The sequence below is a fragment of the Cyprinodon tularosa genome, unplaced genomic scaffold (assembly GCF_016077235.1).
Source record: "Cyprinodon tularosa strain WSP-4 unplaced genomic scaffold, ASM1607723v1 ctg270, whole genome shotgun sequence".
Lineage (NCBI taxonomy): Eukaryota > Metazoa > Chordata > Actinopteri > Cyprinodontiformes > Cyprinodontidae > Cyprinodon > Cyprinodon tularosa.
In genome coordinates this window covers 354,107-377,044 of record NW_024038975.1, presented here as the reverse complement: position 1 = coordinate 377,044, position 22,938 = coordinate 354,107, and the positions used below count along the sequence as shown (strand labels likewise).

Below are 22,938 nucleotides of genomic sequence, written 5' to 3'. Positions count from 1 at the left end.
TGTTACTACCACAAGTATAATGTTGAGGTATGCCCAGAAAAAACGTTTATAGCCCCGGCCTGTATTAGAGACCGGCCATTATTTACCTCCTCTGACAGCGAGACCGGCCATTATTAGAGACCCGGCCGCTATTGGAATACAGGCCAATATTAGAGAATTTACGGCATGTATGTATTTGTATATACATATATGTATATACAAATATATACATATATATGTATATACATATATGTATATACATATATATATATATATACATATATATATTTTTTTTTTTACAATTTTGGTATAATTCCTGCTAGTGGGTCGCACTGTGAACTCAAGATATGTTTTAAAGTCTCTATACTCCAGTTAACGATTAATCGAATTACTAAATTTGTCAATACTCAATTATTCAGATTAATTGTTTCAGCCCTAGTGAAACACATGAAATGGGTTAAACAGTAACTACAGCCTAAATGTATAATAGAGTGAAGTTATTGTTCTAAATGCTCAGTGTCATTTGCAGTTCTCATGCAAATAAATGTAATTCATTTGGCGTCCCTTTAAGGAACAGGATAAGGGCCACTGAAAAAAAAAAAAAAGTTAACTGGATACTGGCGGCCAGTGGAAAGAAGGTTTTATGTCTGTCTCGTCTCCTGCTCGTCCGCTGTTCCTCCCCTGCTGAGTCCTCTGGGTTTTTGGCTCTTTACCCAAGGAGGATCGGTTTTTATTCCAGTAAACCTGGCTCCAAGGTGGAGACCAGTTTAAAGGTCATGCATCAAGTTCTGGTTCCACATCCAGTCTCAGCTACCCTCTTCCACTGAGCCTGCCCGTCTGCACCTGATCCTGTCTGCCTGATCTGGATCCTGTCACCTGTCTGTTCCTGATCTGGATCCTGTCACCTGTCTGTTCCTGATCTGAATCCTGTCACCTGTCTGTTCCTGATCTGAATCCTGTCACCTGTCTGTTCCTGCCTGATCTGAATCCTGTCACCTGTCTGTTCCTGCCTGATCTGAATCCTGTCACCTGTCTGTTCCTGATCTGAATCCTGTCACCTGTCTGTTCCTGCCTGATCTGAATCCTGTCACCTGTCTGTTCCTGCCTGATCTGAATCCTGTCACCTGTCTGTTCCTGATCTGAATCCTGTCACCTGTCTGTTCCTGCCTGATCTGAATCCTGTCACCTGTCTGTTCCTGCCTGATCTGAATCCTGTCACCTGTCTGTTCCTGCCTGATCTGGATCCTGTCACTTTCTGTTCCTGAGCTGAATCCTGTCACCTGTCTGTTCCTGCCTTATCTGGATCCTGTCACCTGTCTGTTCCTGCCTGATCTGAATCCTGTCACCTGTCTGTTCCTGATCTGGATCCTGTCACCTGTCTGTTCCTGATCTGAATCCTGTCACCTGTCTGTTCCTGATCTGAATCCTGTCACCTGTCTGTTCCTGCCTGATCTGAATCCTGTCACCTGTCTGTTCCTGCCTGATCTGAATCCTGTCACCTGTCTGTTCCTGCCTGATCTGGATCCTGTCACCTGTCTGTTCCTGAGCTGAATCCTGTCACCTATCTGTTCCTGCCTTATCTCTATCCTGTCACCTGTCTGTTCCTGCCTGATCTGAATCCTGTCACCTGTCTGTTCCTGCCTGATCTGAATCCTGTCACCTGTCTGTTCCTGTCTGATCTGGATCCTGTCACCTGTCTGTTCCTGAGCTGAATCCTGTCACCTGTCTGTTCCTGCCTGATCTGGATCCTGTCACCTGTCTGTTCCTGAGCTGAATCTTGTCACTTGTCTGTTCCTGCCTGATCTGAATCCTGTCACCTGTCTGTTCCTGCCTGATCTGGATCCTGTCACCTGTCTGTTCCTGATCTGAATCCTGTCACCTGTCTGTTCGTGTCTGATCTGGATCCTGTCACCTGTCTGTTCCTGATCTGAATCCTGTCACCTGTCTGTTCCTGCCTGATCTGAATCCTGTCACCTGCCTGTTCCTGCCTGATCTGGATCCTGTCACCTGTCTGTTCCTGAGCTGAATCCTGTCACCTGTCTGTTCCTGCCTGATCTGGATCCTGTCACCTGTCTGTTCCTGAGCTGAATCCTGTCACCCGTCTGTTCCTGCCTGATCTGAATCCTGTCACCTGTCTGTTCCTGCCTGATCTGGATCCTGTCACCTGTCTGTTCCTGATCTGAATCCTGTCACCTGTCTGTTCCTGAGCTGAATCCTGTCACCTGTCTGTTCCTGCCTGATCTGGATCCTGTCACCTGTCTGTTCCTGATCTGAATCCTTTCACCTGTCTGTTCCTGCCTGATCTGGATCCTGTCACCTGTCTGTTCCTGATCTGAATCCTTTCACCTGTCTGTTCCTGCCTGATCTGAATCCTTTCACCTGTCTGTTCCTGCCTGATCTGAATCCTTTCACCTGTCTGTTCCTGCCTGATCTGAATCCTGTCACCTGTCTGTTCCTGCCTGATCTGGATCCTGTCACCTGTCTGTTCCTGAGCTGAATCCTGTCACCTGTCTGTTCCTGAGCTGAATCCTGTCACCTGTCTGTTCCTGCCTGATCTGGATCCTGTCACCTGTCTGTTCCTGATCTGGATCCTGTCACCTGTCTCTTCCTGTTCTGGATTCTGTCACCTGTCTGTTCCTGTCTGATCTGTAACCCTGTCCAGGAGCGGCTTCCTTCGGGTCCTCGGGGCTGCAGCACCGGGGACACTGAGTGACGCACGCCACGTCAGTCTACAGTCCAGTGGTTGGATTTCACCCCATTCCAGGGAGATGGACTGGACTGTTAAACCAGGTAAGTGACCAACTCTGATAATCATCTTCTGGCAGATAATCGTGGTCACTTAACTGTGTTTCTCCAGCAAACAGAGAGTCTGAGATTGGGCGGTGCCCCGCCCCCCACCTGCAGTCGCCTCATGCCACAGATCCAACAGCTGCACTTTAGTTTCTGTTTGTCTTTATTTCAGTAAACGTTTTGAACTTTCCTACTGACTGCCTCTCCTTGAATACTGGCTCCACCTGCCCTGTTTCATGACAAAAATTTGTTTTTTTCCACATGGGTATAAAGTATGAATATGTAATAAAACAATTAATTATATTTAAATGTTAATTTAGGATATTGTTTCATCAAATGATATAAGCATTTAAAGTCACGTTGGAACAACATTTGGAATGAACAGCGAGTGACAGCATTAGCAGTTCTACAAAACTAGCATTGAGTTACGTTATTTAAATGATCACATTTTACATAAAAAAAACGAATATATTTCTAAAGCTTTAGACTTCAAATAAAATAAAATCCAGTCTTTAAGAGCAAGTCCACATGTGACTTAGTCAGAGAAAAGACCAACAATATATGATGCTGCAGCACCCCATACATGAAGAACGGGTCTTCCAGCCTACATCACTGCAGACAAAGCAGAGCTTCAGCTCTAATGCTTTATATGCAGAGATTCTAATTAATTACTCAATTAATCCAGATCCTGTTATATCCAGTGGTGGAAAGTAACAAAGTACATTTACTCTCTTGCTGTACTTAAGTACGTTTTTGAATATATTTACTTGAGTATTTTTTTAGGGGGGGACATATAACTCACTCCACTACATTTCAAAGTCAAATATTATACTTTCTACTCCACTCCATTTCGAGGAAGCTGCAAGTTACTCGTTCCCTTTTGCTCAGCTTAGCTTTGTAATCCATTGTTGCTGTTTTTCTTTCTTGAAATGCAATTTTAACATGGCAGATAGCAGGCCTTAGGAATGAATTTGGACACCACTGTTTTAAAGATTAGCATGACATTATAACAATGTGAGAAACTCTGGGCAGATATTATTTGTAGTTTATGCATTTTATTAAGGCGTTAGTTGTTGCCAATGTGGCCAAGTTGTCCAGATGAGTTCTCAAATGAGAGCTGTAGTTTGTTTCTGGTAATAGATTCAACATTTAACCTTTTTTCAATAGTGAAAGTTTGAGGAGAATCAAGAAAATCCTGTTTTCTTTTTGGTTTGTTTTTAAATAAGAAATCAAAAGAGCTGTCTTTATTTTTTGTGTCATTTTTATGCTGAAGTTCTTTCCAGGTGGGGTTGAATCTGTAGCAGGTGGTTCTACACATCAATACATCAGGTGGATTCTGAAAGTTATAAGGTTCTATAAAATTACTCTTAAAGTTATACAGAAAAGTACTGATATTAGGACATTTTATTTAAATTTTTGAAAACTAAACTTTTTGAATACCTACTTGAACATTAATTTCTTCCATCTAAAACTAGGTTTTTATTAAAACAACAAATAGAAAAAATAAGATTAATACAAAGTGGAAGGTAAAATCACGGAATTAGACTAGACTAGGACTTAGACAAACTTAATTGACATTAAGTATACACAAAATGTATACAAAACGATGTTTATACATTAATAATATATTTTCTTTCATAGATTGATTTGGAAAACAGGAAAACAACATTTTCATATGTTATTTGATTTAATTTTGGGATACATTCTTTTAAACCTTTCAAAAAATGATAATGGACCATCCTCCTGGTGCCATATTATAGGCTATAACAGTCAAGTGGAGCGCCCTGCGCGTCAAATATTGAAAGGGATACCCGGTGTGTCATTATGTGACGCAGAGGGAGCCTGACCAAGCGTCCAAATGTGACGAGTTGGGATGGAGAATGTGTTGGAATATTTTCTAAATTGAATACTTCAATACTTCAAATTGAGTAGATGTTTAAACGAGTAACTTTTAATTGTAGTTGATTAAGTTTTTAATAGTATCAAGTACCACTATTGAGTACTTCGTCCACCACAGTGGAGATTATTTTACTCCAAAGATGTGAGTGGGTGTGTACATGGATGCAAATCAGAATGGAGATCAGAAAAAAGCAGCTTTGGATTGAAATTTCTTTCCAAATTCAGATTCAGATTTATTGCACAATATTTCAAACTATGGTAGAAAACCTTAGAAAGCGGCCAGTGAGCTTTAGAACTGGCTGCTTTGCCTCATTAAATCCAAACTTTGACTGAACTCACCTTTAGGTGAGGATAAAAATATAATACTGCAGAAAATCGTGCTTTGTTTGATGCTAATTAGCTGGTGCAGTTAGCAAGCTTTTCTAATTGACCTCACGCACGCGTGCGTGCGCACGCTCACCCGCTGCCATGGAAACGAGCACCAGCCATTTTTAACTGCTCATTTCTAACCTGAACCTTGGAGATTGAAGTTGCTGCTTTCTGTGGTTTGCTAACCTGCTAAAGATGGGCTTCACACCAATGGACAACTGGTTCCTAAATTATCTGGAAGGTTTGTCACTCTTTTACTATGTTAATTAAAAGCAAAAATGTTATGTGAAAAGTTATTAGTTTGATGTTTTTTCATGGAAGTTATGACAGATAGCTTAGCATCTAGCATCTTTGACATCTCAGAGATTAAAAGTGTTTTGTGTTTTTGTCAGGAATGTTAACAGTGATTTAGTGATTTAAAACTATATATTTGTGTTTGAGAAAAACACCTTTGTTGAATTTGAGGTGAAATGCTTGTAAACTAGATGTGCTAGGTCTATGATTTTTATAAAATGCCCTGAAAATAAGTTTGCTCTATACGGAAATGTTGGTGAAATTACATTAAATAAATATAAAATAAATATAAATATATAAAGACACACTAAGAAGGACATTTAACATAATATATTATCAAGCTGAACTGTTTATTTGTTTGTATTTGATAAAAATATATATCATTTTGAGAGTTTTGGAAGTTGACTGAATTTCTCGTGATAAACAACTGGGAAATAAAAGATAAAGATTCTCAAGTTGTTTAGTTTAGTTAATATGTTTAGGAAATGTTAGGTTTATAACTATTTTTTTTTTTTTTTTGCTTTAAATTTATTTTTTATTGGTTGGAAATGAGAGGCATGAAAACACAGATGTAATGATGTAAAACAAAAACACCTTTTGGTTTTTGAGAATAATCTTTGATAATTTAATGTGGAAATGTTTGAATAAATACAAAACAAATGTTTTAGGATAAAACGTTTTTTTTTTAAATATATTTGAACTTGAAAAGGAAGTTCTTTTTTAAAACATGCAGTGGTAAACATATTGGTCTCCATGGATACCTTAGTAGAATGCGTTAAACATGTTTTTAAGGTGGCATATATTTTTGACTTTAATGGAAGATCAAAGGTGTTAAAAAATGAGTGATTTTAAAAGTTACTGGTTTCTGAGGATCGTTTTTGGTAAATTTGGTATCAAATTCTTGCAAAACAAGGTGGCGCCTGGCCCCTTCTGTCAGAGAAGGACTTGAAGAACAAGTATGGTCTCCTTAATACACCAATAAACAACTTTAGCAACTTTTGAAGGGCAACGTATTATTTGTAATATTAATAAAACCCTAAACATTATAATTTTTTTTTTTTTTTTTTTTGTTTCCTAAAACACTTTAATGTTTGCATTTAACTAAAAATCAGATCCTTTACATTTTTGGGCTGTAAAATGTTTAGAACTTGGCTGAGTTTATTATAAGTGCTGTCATTGTGAGGAAAGTGATTCAATATATTATTTCAACGTGTTTCTGCATCCCATGTTTTGATCTTCAAGTGAATGTAAATAATTGAATCTTATCTGTCACCAGAAATAATACGGTTTGTTTACAGATGACTTCATCATTTTCTAGATCTTCAAAACATTTAACGCTGGATGGTTTCTTCTAAACAATTAAAAGTTCTGTATAGGATCCTCTTTCTTAGATTTGTAGAAAAAAAAAGAATCTGAATAGTTTGGCATAAAGTTTGCTAATGTCCATTTCTGCTCTGGGCTTCCTATGTGTGTTAATTATTAAGGTTTTTATTTCTACTCTAGGATGCACTGAGGAAGGGGTCTGATAAGCTGAGGTTCTGATTCTCATCATTTTAGATCTGAAATTTAAAGCCTGATGTTTTTAAACCTTTATTTCTTTTAATTAGGATAATTTTCTACTTATAGTAGATAAACTTCAAAGATTTATGATTATATTACTAAATCACCCAATAAAGCTTTTTTTTCTGATAAAGAAATATATTTAATGGATCAAAACAATTTCTAATTTGGTAATATGAGTTTAATGCAAAAAATGTTTACAAACAGCTTAAAGTTTCCTTCAATCTGAACTAATCTAGATGCATAGTCTAGGTCAGTAGTTACCAAAGTGGGGTGGGTGCCCCCTAGGGGGAGCTTAGTCTCATTGCAGGAAGCATGGTAGAAATAAACTAAATAAATTTACCATTTATTAATTGATAATATTCTCAAAGTAAATTCTAAACCCTACTCAACAGTAAAATAAACATTTACATAAAAAAAATACAATTTAATGGCAGTCTTGTGATTTAAAAGATATCCTCAATGTGATGGTGAAGTCATTAAAATCCTCCTCAGGCTGATACTGAGACAGGAGCACACAATCATATACACACATATATACATATTTTTAGGTATTTCTGTGTGTATTAATTTTTGTATTATTGTGTCTTTTACGACGATGTCCATTTTTATTTTAAAACTAACCAAACCACTAACATTCTTAATAAGTTTTTTATTGAGTTATTTTAGCTCACAGATTGATGTTCTTATTGAATAAATCTACTTTAACCTGACAAAATCACACAGGCACATCCAGTAACCTAAAATAAAGCATTTAATGTTTTATTTAATGTTCCTTTATTAACATTCCTGGTCTAATGATATCTTTCCCTCACAGTTCCAGTCGCCGCCCTTCCTGACCCGGAGCTCCCGTTCTGGATTCAGGAACTGGGTAATTTTAATTTCAATTTTAATAACCTCATGAGAGGACTGGGGAGAAGGACGAGGAGGTTGAGAGAACAGTTACACATTGAAGAGGTGGAGGAAGGTTCTTCTGATGATGATGATGAGAAGGAGGAGGTAGAGGCTGAAGCAGTAGTGGTGGAGGAGAATGAGGAGGTGAAGATACAGGATTTTGTGGAGGTAGAGGTTGAGGACGAGGCTGAGGCTGAGGACGAGGATGAGGTTGAGAATGAGGCTGAGGATGAGGAGGAGGCTGAGGAAGAGGTTGAGGAAGAGGATGAGGCTGAGGATGAGGACGAGGAGGAGGCTGAGGAAGAGGACAAGGATGAGGCTGAGGATGAGGAGGAGGCTGAGGAAGAGGTTGAGGAAGAGGATGAGGATGAGGCTGAGGACGAGGCTGAGGACGAGGTTGAGGATGAGGTTGAGGATGAGGCTGAGGATGAGGAGGAGGCTGAGGAAGAGGTTGAGGAAGAGGATGAGGCTGAGGATGAGGTTGAGGATGAGGATGAGGAGGAGGCTGAGGAAGAGGACAAGGATGAGGATGAGGCTGAGGAGGAGGCTGAGGAAGAGGTTGAGGAAGAGGATGAGGCTGAGGTTGAGGATGAGGACGAGGAGGAGGCTGAGGAAGAGGACAAGGATGAGGATGAGGCTGAGGATGAGCAAGAGGTTGAGGATGAGGCTGAGGATGAGGAAGAGGTTAAAGATGAGGCTGTGGATGAGGCTGAGGATGAGGAAGAGGATGAGGCTGAGGGCGAGGATGAGGCTGAGGACGAGGAGGAGGCTGCGGAAGAGGATGAGGACAAGGATGAGGCTGAGATAGAGGTTAAGGATGAGGAAGAGGTTGAGGATGAGGCTGAGGATGAGGAGGAGGCTGAGGAAGAGGATGAGACTTAGGACGAGGATGAGGACGAGGATGAGGAGGCTGAGGAAGAGGTTGAGGATGAAGTTATTTTAGCTCACAGATCGATGTACTTATTGAATAAATCTACTTTAACCTGACAAAATCACACAGGCACATCCAGTAACCTAAAATAAAGCATTTAATTTTTTATTTAATGTTCCTTTATTAACATTCCTGGTCTAATGATTTCTTTCCCTCACAGTTCCAGTCGCCGCCCTTCCTGACCCGGAGCTCCCGTTCTGGAATCAGGAACTGGGTAATTTTAATTTCAATTTTAATAACCTCATGAGAGGACTGGGGAGAAGGACGAGGAGGTTGAGAGAACAGTTACACATTGAAGAGGTGGAGGAAGGTTCTTCTGATGATGATGATGATGATGAGGAGGAGGAGGAGGTAGAGGCTGAAGCAGTAGTGGTGGAGGAGAATGAGCAGGTGGAGATACAGGATTTTGTGGAGATAGAGGACGAGGATGAGGCTGAGGATGAGGACGAGGTTGAGGATGAGGTTGAGGATGAGGCTGAGGAAGAGGATGAGACTGAGGACGAGGTTGAGGATGAGGAGGAGGAGGCTGAGGAGGAGGAGGAGGCTGAGGAAGAGGCTGAGGACGAGGTTGAGGATGAGGAGGCTGAGGAAGAGGATGAGGCTGAGGATGAGGCTGAGGATGAGGAAGAGGATGAGGATGAGGAAGAGGATGAGGCTGAGGACGAGGATGAGGCAGAGGACGAGGATGAGGCTGATGATGAGGATGAGGAGGAGACTGAGATAGAGGATGAGGAAGAGGTTGAGGATGAGATTGAGGATGAGGTTGAGGATGAGGCTGAGGAAGAGGTTGAGGAAGAGGATGAGACTGAGGATGAGGCTGAGGACGAGGTTGAGGATGAGGAGGATGCTGAGGAAGAGGATGAGGAGGAGGCTGAGGAAGAGGATGAGGAAGAGGTTGAGGATGAGGTTGAGGATGAGGCTGAGGAAGAGGTTGAGGAAGAGGATGAGGATGAGGCTGAGGACGAGGATGAGGCTGATGATGAGGATGAGGCTGAGATAGAGGTTGAGGATGAGGAAGAGGTTGAGGATGAGGCTGAGGATGAGGAGGAGGCTGAGGAAGAGGATGAGGCTGAGGATGAGGAGGCTGAGGAAGAGGTTGAGGATGAGGAAGAGGTTGAGGCTGAGGACGAGGATGAGGCTAAGGACGAGGTTGAGGATGAGGAGGAGACTGAGGAAGAGGTTGAGGATGAAGAAGAGGTTGAGGATGAAGACGAGGATGAGGCTGAGGATGATAGGTCTTTTTCTAGTGAGTCTCTTGAGGTATCTAGTGAGTTCTCCGGATATGACACCACAAGCTCTGAGGATGAAGATGATGGCCACCCTCCGCCTCCCCTTCGGTTCACCCTGAGGATTCCCCCCGAGTTCAGACTCCCTTGGAACCACGAGGAGCCGGAGGATTCCCCGGACTGCCAAGAAGACCGTGCCTCTAGGAAAAGGAGAAGAGACGAAGATGAGGAAGATGATGAAGACGATGACAACCTTCCGCCTCCCCTTCGGTTCACCCTGAGGATTCCCCCCGAGTTCAGACTCCCTTGGAACTACGAGGAGCCGGAAGATTCCCCGGACTGCCAAGAAGACCGTGCCTCCAGGAGAAGAAGAAGAGAGGAAGATGATGAAGAGGAGCCCCCTGGGAAGAGGCCTTGTGGCGAGAGGCATGTTTGAGAAGATTATCATCAAGAACCTTCCTTCAACACCTTCAACTGATTCTCGCAATGAAGCGAAGCTGAGGATTAAGATGAAGAACCAAACCCTCATCATCTTCCTTAGGATCATCTTGTAGAAGCTGGATCTATTTTATTGCTGATTTGGTGACTTTTGGAGGTGCGAAGGCTGAAGGACTGGAAACAGTCACACCTAGATATCATTTATAGATTGTTTCTGGCAGGTCTAGGGAAGCCTTAGGTAGCGTCTTGCACCCTGGCTTTTCTTTACCCCACTGCTAGATTTTGTTTTTTAGATGCTAAGGAGTCTGGCAGGTCTAGGGATGCCTTGGGTAGCGTCTTGCACCCTGGCTTTTCTTTACCCCGCTGCTAGATTTAGTTTTTTAGATCCTAAGGAGTCTGGCAGGTCTAGGGATGCCTTAGGTAGCGTCTTGCACCCTGGCTTTTCTTTTACCCCGCTGCTAGATTTTGATGTAACTTTTAGATGTTAAGAATTTCCGTTAGCACAGACATCTGAGGAGATGATAACAACTAATAAAAGAGGTGAAACATGAGAGCTGGTTAAGGCAGAAATAGTCTAACATGCTCTACATCTAATGTGGACATTCTGCTAGATAATAGAAGGAAACCCAAACAGTTTTGACAAGAAGAAACACAGAAAGGAGGCACAGAAATTAAATCCTGGTTAAAAGATCAACCACAAGGAGGTAAACCAATTCAACTAAACAGCTGGACATCGCTGCTGAGGACAACGGAGGAGGTCAAACTTAAACCCTACAGGAGAAAAACTGGAAAGACTGGAACAGAGACACAGCTTGTGGTGATCATCAGCTGAACTGGTCTCTGGAATGTTGGTGAGAAGGTAGAGAGATGACGCTTGGTGGGACTAATTGATTTAGACCAGTTAGAGGCACAGGACAGGACTGATGTGAGGATTTGAGTTGCGAGAAGCACCGACTTGGTCTAGTTCTAGATGTTCCTCTGGTTAGTTAGTTTTCAGGCTTAGTTAGAGGGAAAAGAACCCTCTGCAGAAATATTCTCCATATCATCTAGGCCTGTCCTGACCGCAGTGGATCTCTTCTGTGTTTTTTGAATCCCATGTTGGACCGAGCCTCTCCAAGCTTTGGGCCATCAGAAGATGCTGATGAGATCTGCAGCGACTAAACCAGAGGAGGATCGTCTGGGCTGCTGACCTTTACAAAGAGTGAGAGCATGTTCAGTAAGGAGCAACAATAATCTATCTTTTAAATATAAAGTTAACATTTCAGGTGGCCTCACTTAGTTTTTCATGTATGTTCAGACACTGTGGACGTCCAAAAGCAGAACTCCTGTGAGGAACCGGGACATCCAGGATGGTGAGGTGCTTTCCAGTCCCCACCTGAGGACGGCACAGAGAAAGACTGGAACAGAAAACACACGGAGTAAGACTTTATTAACACGACAAACCGACAACTCAAGTTTCCCAGGCCTGATTCAAAGATAACAGTCATTGAAACACAGAAAGACCAAGATTATGATGAAAACAACATCCTGCCCCAGATTTCAACTTAGTGTCGAGGAAATTCTGTAGATTAATTTGTCTTATTTTTACAGGGAAAGCAGGTTGAACAGCCAGCGGTGTTCTAGCAGTCGGATCACATTGCAACAGAATCCATCCACACATGTTTGGAGGTATGTTGGTTTGACTAGAGAAACATCACATGCAGATAGGTTAAGACTCTGAGGATGCTTTGCTTTCATTTATGAAGGAGCTGAAGAAGAGGATGGAGCACACAGACCGCTAAGGAGGAGAAACATGGCTCCTCTATTTGTCTCTCCAACATTCTGGAGTCTAAAAAACGTTGACGACCCCGCAGCTAAACCATCAGTCTGCTACATCCGGTAGAAGAAGGTAACTAACCTTTATTGCTTCCAGATATTCATCAGTATTGGTGAAGATACTAAAAACAGATCCAGAACAAACAGATACAAAAGCTACAACCATTCCATCAAGGTGGTCTAACCTTTAATCTCCATCTTTCCATCATGAATTGATGTTCACCTCTATTTGTATCTCTGTAACCAAACCTTTGTCAGAACCAAAAGTTCTGACTTTTCTATTAAACCACAGAGAAACAGTTAAGAAGCAGCTTCTGATCCAATATGGGAGAATTTCCCCCTGGTTGATCTCTGAAGGGTTTTTAGAACTTATTAAAGCAGAGAAACGACCGACTGTAGACTCCAACAAATGCAGCATTTTTAGGCATTTTCTCCAAGCATCCGTTGTTTACAGTTATCACTTCTGTTAACTTTAGGTTCTCCCTGTGTGTTTCCCTCTTCTATTGGTTAAAGTTACACCTCTCCCAGTGTTTATGTGTTCTTTCACTAACTCCTGTTTTTTTTTTCCAGATAAGGTGATCTGCTCCTTGGACCGGCGCCTCTGTGTCTGTCAACGTCTGCTGTCCTGTTAAAGACCCGCTCAGCCGCAGTAGATGGGCGCTGACATGGAGCTGGGTTCTGCTGGAGGTTCCTAACTGCTTAAAGCTGGTTTTCCTCTCCACTGTCACTTCATTGCTCAGACGGAGGCACTGCAGCAACATTGACGACTGGATGTGATTGGCTGAGCTTCCTTGGATTGAAGACATTTCTCTGAATGCCATGATAAACTAAATCTATCTTCACCATGTTGTAAATAGGATCTAACCAGATGTTTGTGTTTAGATTTGATTCTGTGTTTGTTTTGACTTCTGTTACATGTTTCTGTATTAAAATCTTCATGTTAATTGCCTTTAGATGACATTTGCTGGGACTTGTTTCTATTTTAAAACTGATTTATATTAAATCCCCTACTGGGTCTGGTTCTGTTGAAGTATGCTTCCTGTCGTCCTGAAAACAACGTGGTGCTCTGTTATGTTCCTAACAGCTTCATTCTTTCTCTGTTCTCCTATTCTGCAGAATCTGTTAGTTCAATCTCTAACCTTCTGCTCTCTCTGCTTTTCCTCAGAGTAGCTTTGCCTCGTCTGTTCCTGTTTGGCTGTGACGTCATCCTGGAAAGAAACATCAGCTGTGCTGCTTCCATCAACACCCTTGTTTATAGATGTTGGAGATCGGCCTGTTTTCCAGTGTGGTCCTGTTTCTCTGGCCGTGACTGAGTGGATGTGCTCTCTTCGTCCTCTGGCATGGGAGCCTCCTTGGAGCTCGTCTGCCTGGCTGTGTGTTTCCTGGACGGGGCCGCCTTTTACAGCTGCTTTTTGTATCTCTGCTTCTGTCTCCTTGAACCCCAGTCGGCCTCGGCAGATGGCCGCTCACACTGAGCCTGGTTCTGCTGGAGGTTTCTTCCTGTTAAAAGGGAGTTTTTCCTCTCCACTGTCGCTACAAGCATGCTTAGTGTGAGGGATTGTATTTGAGTCAATGAGTCAACGCAATCAACTGGTTTTCCTTAGATAGAAAACTTTGTATCAATTTGACTGTATGATCTGGTTGAACTGTAAAGCGCCTTGAGATGACATGTGTTGTGAATTTGGCGCTATATAAATAAACTGAATTGAATTGAATTGAATTGTCGTTCTATCTTCATCTGTTATTTCTCACTATAATAAAGGTTTGATTGCAGTAATGTGAACAGGATCTGTTTGTATTTTCTGGTAAAGTGTTATGAAATAAGTGGTTGTAAATTGATTCTTTATAAATAAACCAAACTGAAGTCAAATGGAGCAAGAGTCCTAATATTACTATAGTACAGCGCTTTGGCAGATCTGGGCGTTAAGCAGCAGAGCAGACAGGACACATCAACACTGAGCCACACAAAGAACAACAAAAAAATATAGTAGGATAATTAAAGATTAATGTTAAAATAAAACAGTAAAAAATTCAATCAACTAGGAAGATAGCAGGAACTAAATGTTTAGTGAACCCAAAGGCAAACAGCTTTGGTTAATTTGAATAAAACTAAAACGTTTTAAGGTGATTTCTCTACTTTAAACTATACCTTTATATCTCTACCATACTTGGTCCCTCAGGGTTGCATTGCTCACTCTTTTTAGCAGAAACCAACTACCGGTAGTTCATGTTTCCGGCTCTATATTCTATCAGAGGAAAAGGGGAAAATGGATTTAAATGGATTGATGATCCTAAACTCACATTTAAACTGGTTTTGGAATATATAAAGCAGCTTTAAATTAACATCTGGAACCTCGGCCATTGTCATGTCTGGGTGATCACGTTTAAGGCTACGTTCACACTGCAGGTATTAATGTACAGTTCTGATTTTTTTAACAAATCTGATTCTTTTGCGTGGTTGATCTCATTTCCAAATATGTAGTCTTCTGTGTGAACTAAATTCATTCAACTTAGGTGTCACAAGGGAGCGTGTTCTATGTTTACAGAAGTAAACATGGAAGGTAGAGCTGGAGCGCATTTGCAGTCTTTCATTTCTTTCCCAGCCTCAGCCTGCCATTTTGACCCGGGAGCAGAAATACACATTATACATTTTCTTATTTCGAGTGCATACCTAAATATCTCATTATAAAGGCAGAAATATTAATTCCATTGATGGATCATCCTATTTACCAACTCAAAATAATACACTTAAGTAAAAAAATTATCATTTTCATTTTGTTGTTTTTGTTTAATCTTTTGCAGTTTAATGCTGGAGATGGCAAAACTTCTGTTATTACCCTTAATTAAAAAAAAACAACACAAAATGGAGCTGTGTACAAATAAAAGATTTTAAAAAAAACACAAAGCAAAAAAATATACTCTGTAAGTAAAATAAATAAATGTGAATGGTGATGGTGAAATTGCTTGAATTAAAGGGTAGGTTGTTTCAAAGGTTCGTCCGTGTTTTGTTTGCTCCTATAAAAGACATTGATCTAAAGAGTTTGTAAAAATCTTCACCAGGAACACCAAGGAATGTGACCTCTTGGTGTTTGCAGCTGCATAAACTGTGTTTGGTATTAAGGGCATTAATCTGGTTGTTTTAGTTTGCTAATCATTTGGTAGATCATGGTGATTTGGTGATCATTTTGACAGTTTTGATGAAAAAAAGTTGTTTGTAGAAAACAGGCAGGTAAGTAATCACCTCCACATTTAAGCAGTTTGTTTGATCCCAAGAGAGGTCCACATTTCTTTCCTATTTTTTCTAGATTGCTCAGTGTCTAAGAATCGGCATCTATGTGCTGGCTGAAAACTGAGACTGAGAACTGGTAAAAGAACCATATGACCGCCCATGTGCATAATGAGCTACCTAAGACCTACCTATTTATACTGTGAAACATCCACATCCCAAGCTAATATTAATGAACTCATTAAGTGAATGACTAAACAAATCCTATTCTAAATAACAAATCAAAATAAATAATCCAAATTCTAAGATTTAACAAAAAACTTGAGAAATAGCTCCTACCCTCCAGCCCCTAATTGTGCATTAAATCACAATTATATCTCTAACTAAAGGAGCTATTCTAAAAACCTCAATAATACTATATTAATACAAAGACATGAATTATTCTTTGTTCTACGTTTTCATAATAATGAACCTGCAAGAAAATAAAGAAAGAAGAGAATAGAAGGAATAGGGATGTCTTTAGTCTGTAGATGCCTCCAGGAGCAGACAGAGTTTTGTCACTGGCCTTTCCAACACACTGGTTTTGGTCTGAAGTTGCACTTAACGAACCAGGCCTCATGCATCAGCTTTGACTGCCAGGACTCTCCCCATCTGCCAACATCCTCTGGCTGCAGTAGCATCTGCGATCAGGACAATGTCTCCAGGAGAGATTTTCTGTTCCCTTTCATCCAGTTTGTCTTTCCTGCAGTAATTGCAGATACTCAGAGATCCATCTTTTCCAAAATAGTTCAGCCATATACTGTACTTGCTTCCATCTGCGCCTGGGGTACAGGTCTCGTTTCTGAAACAGTCCAGGTGGCAGAACGGGTTTCCTCTTTAATGTCAGAATGTGATTTGGTGACAGGGCTTCTAAATCATTTGGATTCTCAGAGACCAAAGTGTCATGATTTTATCCAAATATCTGACCCAAATGCAGAAAATCAAACAGAGACCAGGGGAAGGTTAAACAGGTTTATTATGAGCTGGTAGAGAAGGGTCCAGTGCTGCTCTGAACACTGGCGAACCGAGACTAAAATGTGAAGAGGAAGATCCTGCGGTTAGTTCAGGCTCAGAGGGAAATTTGTGTTTCGATTTGTAAAAGTGAATAAAGGCTACAGGACTCACGTTTCCAGAAAAGGTGTCTTTCTTTTAATCCAGTATGTGTGGATTGTTCCAGTAATTGACTTGCTCGTTGGAGGGCGGACAGGGTTTACCCAGGATGAGGTGTTTCCTTGAGGAACGGAGGAGCTGACTGCCATTTAGATTTCCTTTGGTACTAGAACATTTTCTTGTGGAGATGAATCCCCTGCTCAGTGTGAAGCCCAAACAATCCTTGTGGAAAAGTTTATCCAAACCACCTGTTTGAATCCTCAGCTCAGTTTGATGCTCAGACAATCCTTCCAGGGGGGAGAAGGTTTAAAACATCCAGTTTGCAGGATGACTTCCTGCCGAGAGGCACTGATTTTAGGCATGCTTCTGTCATCAAAGGTGCTGACTGTCCCTGGTCTGCTGCTGTTTGATGGTTTTCCTCATCGCTATTCTTTACTAATGCTGGCTCTGTGTCCTCATGCTGGTTGATCTGTTTCTCTCCTCCATCCTCCTTCTCTCTCTCCTCCCTCCTCCTTCTCTCTCTCCTCCATCCTCCTCCTTCTCCTCATCCCCCACTGTCACAGCCTGTATGGCGGATTTCCCTGCTGCCCTCCCACAGGAGTCTGGGTCTGTCAGTGGAGCAGCTACCAGGCGATCCACCCGGACCTGGACAGCCTACTGTCCGGATGAAACAGTGTGGTCACTTTAGATAAAAGCCATGTGAGACACACAGATGAGATCAACAGATATTGATCTAGTTTGCTGCTGCGGTACATAAGAAATAACCTTGTTTGGAGAGCTTTGATCTAATGCACTTCTCCCAGATACTGTTATTGATATACACTCACATATATGTGGACAGCTGATAAAAAAAAAAGTCTCTTTTGATGCACAGACAGAGAGACGGTGAGAGATTTGAAAATCATGATTACAATAAATAACGTACAAAATTAGGCTACATAGGAGTAAAATTTGACTCATTACATGTTACACGTTTCTTTTGTGAATATTAATGTGTTGCATATAACCAAAATATGTTTTACTTAATTACTAGGAAGAGAACCGGTAAGAACAGTAAGAATATTATAAAGAATTATAAACTATTTTTCTAATCATCACACATTTTACCATCAAAAGATAAGATTTTTATATGTATAGATGACGCTCTTGTCTGACCAAAATTACCTGGATTGTCCAAAAATAAACACACCAAGCTTTGCCAACTGCCCAGTCCTAGTGTCAATCTGTGAATTAAGCGTGACAGATTAGTTGTTCCACTCAAAATTAATTTAACAAAAAGAAAAACATATCAGGTCATCATTTGATCCAATTCCTTGGGTTAAATCGTTCCAGTCCAGATGAATTCAAAATCAAATACATTAGTTTCAGCCTGGAGTAATCAGAATAACTTAAAAAAAAAACTGATAGAATATTGTCTGTGAAAGAAGTCCAGCAGTATCTGTCTCTATTTAAGCCTTTGGTGATAGAGGAATGAAGAGCTTTGGACAAGTGAGTATAATATATCAGCATAAAGTATAATAAATCAGCATAGCACTATGATTAAAAGTCACTTCTGCATAAACTGAGACACTCTAAATGGAGAGTTCATGGAAAGTTGAAATTATATTGAAATTGATTATATTGGTGCCTCAATACTATTACTTTTCTCTCTGTACTGCAGGGACCTCAGATATTGGAGCAATTCATAAAAGACAAATGACTATGATGATAAACAGGTGTTCAGAACTGCAAATAAAACGCCAAGTACTGTAAAATACTTTTTTTTCTTCACCTTAATCCAGTTCCATTCAAAAGACTTGTCTAGGTAAAAGACGGCGCACTCATATTTTAGTCCAGGAGGAGGCGCTGTTACTCGCTATGAACCGCTTAAAAAGAGGAAGAAGAGCTTCAACAGGAAGAATAACAGCAGTCGGCAGCAATCACAAAGGGAGGAGACAGGCGGTGTCTGTGTGCTATTCAGGATGGAGGAGTACAGCTCTGGGGATGATGTAAACTTGTTTTTTATATCAATACAGTCATAAAAAGCTCTATAGTCAGTCTGCTGAAATTTGTATCGGTTTGTTAAACCATTTAGCTGTCAACAGAGTCAGTTAGCTGATGGGTGTGGTTGACCTCAGCATCAACATCTCTTTAAAGATTGTTATTGTCGGGCGGTATGATGTTATAAATAATAGATGTCATTGATCATTTATTAAATATTTATCTCTCCTTAGTGACCGTTGATGGGTTAATTATGCCAATCGAGGTGTGCATTATCACAAATAAAGATTTCGCGGAGGCAAACTTCTTCCAAAATGAACATTTAAGCTATAATTCAAAGTTAATATTTTCAGTATATATATATATATATATATATATATATATGTATGTGTGTGTGTGTGTGTATTTTAACAAAATCCGGGTGAATGGACTAGCTTATTTAACAAAAAGCGTTTCCAAGGTAACCGTTTCTAACCGCAGCTGTCTAGTTACCAACCACCCAGCAGCTGGTCATATATACACCAAAATGTATATATTTAGGGATTAAATAAATAATTGCCACTCATAGAGGTGTACTGATTTCAGGGATAGATTTATACCACAAAATGTAAGCCAGTTAAACAGAGAGGTTACTATATATTTAAATAGAGAAATGTTCTTTTATGAAAGCTGCACAGTAGAGCAGTGGGTGGCGCTGTTGCCTTGCAGCAAGACAGTTCCAGCTAGATCTTCTGCATAGAGTTTTCATTTTCTCCCTGTGCATGCATGGGTTCTCTCTGGGTACTCTGGGTTCCTCACACAGTCCAAAACATGACTACTAAGTTAACTGGTATCTCTTAATTGTCCTTAGGTGTGAGTGTGTGTGCCCATGGTTGTATTCCTTTGTGTTGCCCTGTCACCATGGATGTAATGTTGGGGAGGTACAGGGGGGACATGTCCCCTGCAATTTTTCAAATGTCAGTTTTGGTCTCCTTCACTTTTACTGTCAAAAAACAGTGTTATGCTACAGTACACAGACATTCGTCTTGCACTAGGACCAAGAGGAAAAGCTCAGCTCAAGCTGAAGCCCCTTCCCTGAGTTTAGAGCGCCTACAAGCTCCTGATTGGCAAACCGTCTTTTCTTGTGTGATTGGCTGTCACCGCTGTCACTCCTGACTGAGAAGTTTGCTTTACAAACATCTGATCGGTCTTAAATCAAAATTTCATACATGCCTGCGACAGACTTGTGACCTCTTGTCCATAGACTGCCGGTGTCCCGGCCAGAATTTGTATCCCCCCGCTAGGAGCGTGCTTGGAGTTTACTCCGCTTTATTTCCAATCTACCAAACGTAAAAGTTGAGATGCGTTATTTTTATAAAAGACGAGCGTTGTTATTTTATTCTTCACTTCACATGTTATAGCAGAATATTGCCAGTGAGCACCACCCCACCATGGAGATAATAAGCTGCAGACAATCAGACTATGACATATCCACATTCACTGCTTTTTTTTCACCTCTTCACCAAGAGAAGTTTTCACAAATTAGGCTTCATTATATAATCGGCTTTTAATAATTTTTATATTCAAATACAGTATGAGTTTCAGATTTGACAACTGCAAACAGCCGATTGGAGATAGAACTTTACTACCCTGTTAAATATATTGACATGTATATATTTTATTACATATCTGCCATTATCAATTTAAAATACTAAAAATTGTCTTTTTTATCTACTGATTGATCGAATAAAGTATTAAAATAAATGAAACCTACACACCATTACTTAAGCAAACAATCTTATTTTTTAAAGGAACATCTTTAAATAAGCAACATTCATGTTTTCATTAATACTGCTCATTAGTATAAAAAACAACACAATCTGGTTGTATAAGTAATAAAAGACTTGCAAGAACAAGAACTAAACCCGGTTAAAAGGAAATTGCAGAAACCTGCTTGCAATTTTTGTGTATTCATTTTACATGAATGTTATGTTGAAGTTATATGCATTGTAGTAAATACGAGATATTACCTAAATTCCTCCCCATCTTATGTATGTGTGGTGATAAAAACAGAGAAATTAATGGTAAGAAAAGAGTGGTCTATTTGAACGTAAACAATGTTAATGCTTACTCACCTTGTTTTTTCTTCTTTAAACTATCCTCCAGGGCAACTTTAATTCTGACGAGATAAGCATCTTGGTGAAGGAGGTAACATTTTTCCCCTAAATTATGAATAAAAACTTTTGTGATATGAGAAAAACTCCTTTGTTTTTTTCTCCAAGTGTATTGAAGGAGTCATTGGTGGAACAGACTATAACCAGAACAAAATCAACCAATGGACAGCCAGTATTGTGGAGCATTCACTGACTCACCTGGTGAAGCTGGGTCGGCCCTTCAAATACATTGGTGAGCCATCATTTACATTAGCCGCATGTAGTTTTCTTCATGATTTAACGAGTATGTGCGTAACAACTGTGTCTCTTGTGATTCAGTGAATTGTTCAGTCATGCAGAAGAGTGGTGCCGGTCTCCACACAGCCAATTCCTGCTACTGGGACACTACTACCGATGGTAGGAGACAGTAAAACTTGATGTCCTTTGATGTCATTGTCAAAATCTAAGACTAAAACCAATATTAGTATTGTGTAAAACTACTTCCACAGCCTTGAACCAAAGGCTATTTCCACTGCATGCCATGAGAATCAAGAACAAATGCTAAATTTGTATGGTTTGTTATACCGAATCAGTCACAACTTCCTGAAGATGGGTGTGAAACCAGCCATGTTCAAAGAAGCTCTTTTTTTTGCTTTTTGCTTGATAAGATTGATCTCGAACTGTATCGTTTGAAACAAACAGGCTGCTTGTAGACCTGGATCTGCATTGGTTGCAGTTTCACCACACTCTGTCCTGCAGCTACAATTAATAGAATAACTTTTCCATTACCTTCTACTGAAAAAAAAAAAAAAAAAAGTTACATTTAAACCTGGCGTCAATATGCCTGATTTAAATAAAGGTTAACCTCACCAAAATAAATGGGATTGAACTAAATATCATGCACCATTTTAAAGAGGGGTAATTGAGAAATAAACAGGGAATTAATGGCTCTGCAGAGTTTTCTGTAACATATATGTATATATACATTTTGAAGCTCAACAATAGAATACCAAGTTTATGCGAAGCAATAATCAGAGCAAAAGGTGGCTACTTTGAAGACCTTAGATATAAGACATATTTTTCATTTGTTTCACACTGTACGTATATAATTCCACATGTGTTAATTCATAGTTTTGATGCCTTATGTGGGAATCTACAATTTTCCTAGTCATGATAATAAAGAAAACTCTTTGAATGAATATACACACACACTCTGTACATACTATATGAAAGCAAGTATTAGGAAAACAATGAAGCTGCATTGCATACAGGAAAATAACATTATCTTATTAGTAAACCAAAGTAAAAAATGTTAAATAAAATAAACCCAGTAAAATTTAAAATTCTGACGGTGCTTATTATAAGGTGCAGCTTTAATCAGTATAGGTTTTGTAAATGTTTGTCAAAATTTAAGATGCCTTGCATTGGTTTTTATAGTCGATATACATTTGAAATAATTCAGTTAAATTTGAAGTTTTTTTCTGAATGAAATCATTTTATGTAACTTTCTAAAGTTGAAAGGCGATCCATTGTATGAAGCATGTGGTTTATGTATTTTCAGGAAGCTGCACGGTCCGGTGGGAGAACCGCACCATGTACTGCGTGGTCAGTGTGTTTGCTGTGGCGATGTGACAGCGACGCCGAGCTGCAGCTGCTCCCCCTCCGAGCGCCGTCAGCTCTGTAGCCGTGCAGAAAGGGACATCAGGTTGTGCGATGAAATCGTCCCCGGACACGATTTCACCCCTGGGACATTTCTGTATATGTACTCTGGTGTCTGTATGGATGAAGGTTATTTTCAGAAAACCAGGCTGATAGAACTCATTGATTAAGCTAAACAAAAGCCTGCAACACAGATTTGTCAAAATTCCATTTCCATTAGTTGTACTTTGGTCGTATTTATACATATATACCATATTTCTGCATCATAAGACCAAATAAAACATTCACATTAAGATGTAGACTAAATTTTCTGATAGGGCACAGTGGATTAAGGTGTATAGAAAATGTCTTGTTTTAGTAAATAGTAATTTACTTCTATATTGCTTTTTATAACTGTACATTGACATTTCAATTTCATTTCTGTACAGGTAGTGTAGATGCATTTTCTAATTTTCTGGGTTAAATTCCATGAATGCAACAAGAAAACTATTTATGTTCAGTAAATATATTCTATTGTATGTATTTTATTAGTGTGTGCATGTTTTGTTTTTTAACTACAATAAAAAATTTACTTTCAGTTTGCGTGATTGGCCACTA

The 22,938-nt window shown here is 40.0% G+C and overlaps 1 protein-coding gene and 1 long non-coding RNA gene across 2 annotated transcripts; both read left to right on the top strand.

Annotated features, from left to right (window-relative positions):
• The first annotated feature begins 11,334 nt into the window (after positions 1 to 11,334).
• Positions 11,335 to 12,012, top strand: LOC119786343. Its single transcript, XR_005281174.1, has 3 exons — positions 11,335 to 11,596; positions 11,678 to 11,798; positions 11,971 to 12,012. It is a non-coding gene; the product is annotated as an uncharacterized LOC119786343 (long non-coding RNA).
• Positions 12,013 to 18,438: 6,426 nt separating this feature from the next.
• Positions 18,439 to 22,918, top strand: LOC119786385 (dynein light chain Tctex-type 3-like). Its single transcript, XM_038289689.1, has 5 exons — positions 18,439 to 18,558; positions 20,696 to 20,737; positions 20,812 to 20,935; positions 21,022 to 21,099; positions 22,244 to 22,918. The coding sequence occupies exons 1-5, from the start codon at positions 18,532 to 18,534 to the stop codon at positions 22,312 to 22,314; spliced, it is 342 nt and encodes a 113-aa protein (XP_038145617.1). The 5' UTR covers positions 18,439 to 18,531; the 3' UTR covers positions 22,315 to 22,918.
• The last annotated feature ends 20 nt before the right edge of the window (positions 22,919 to 22,938 follow it).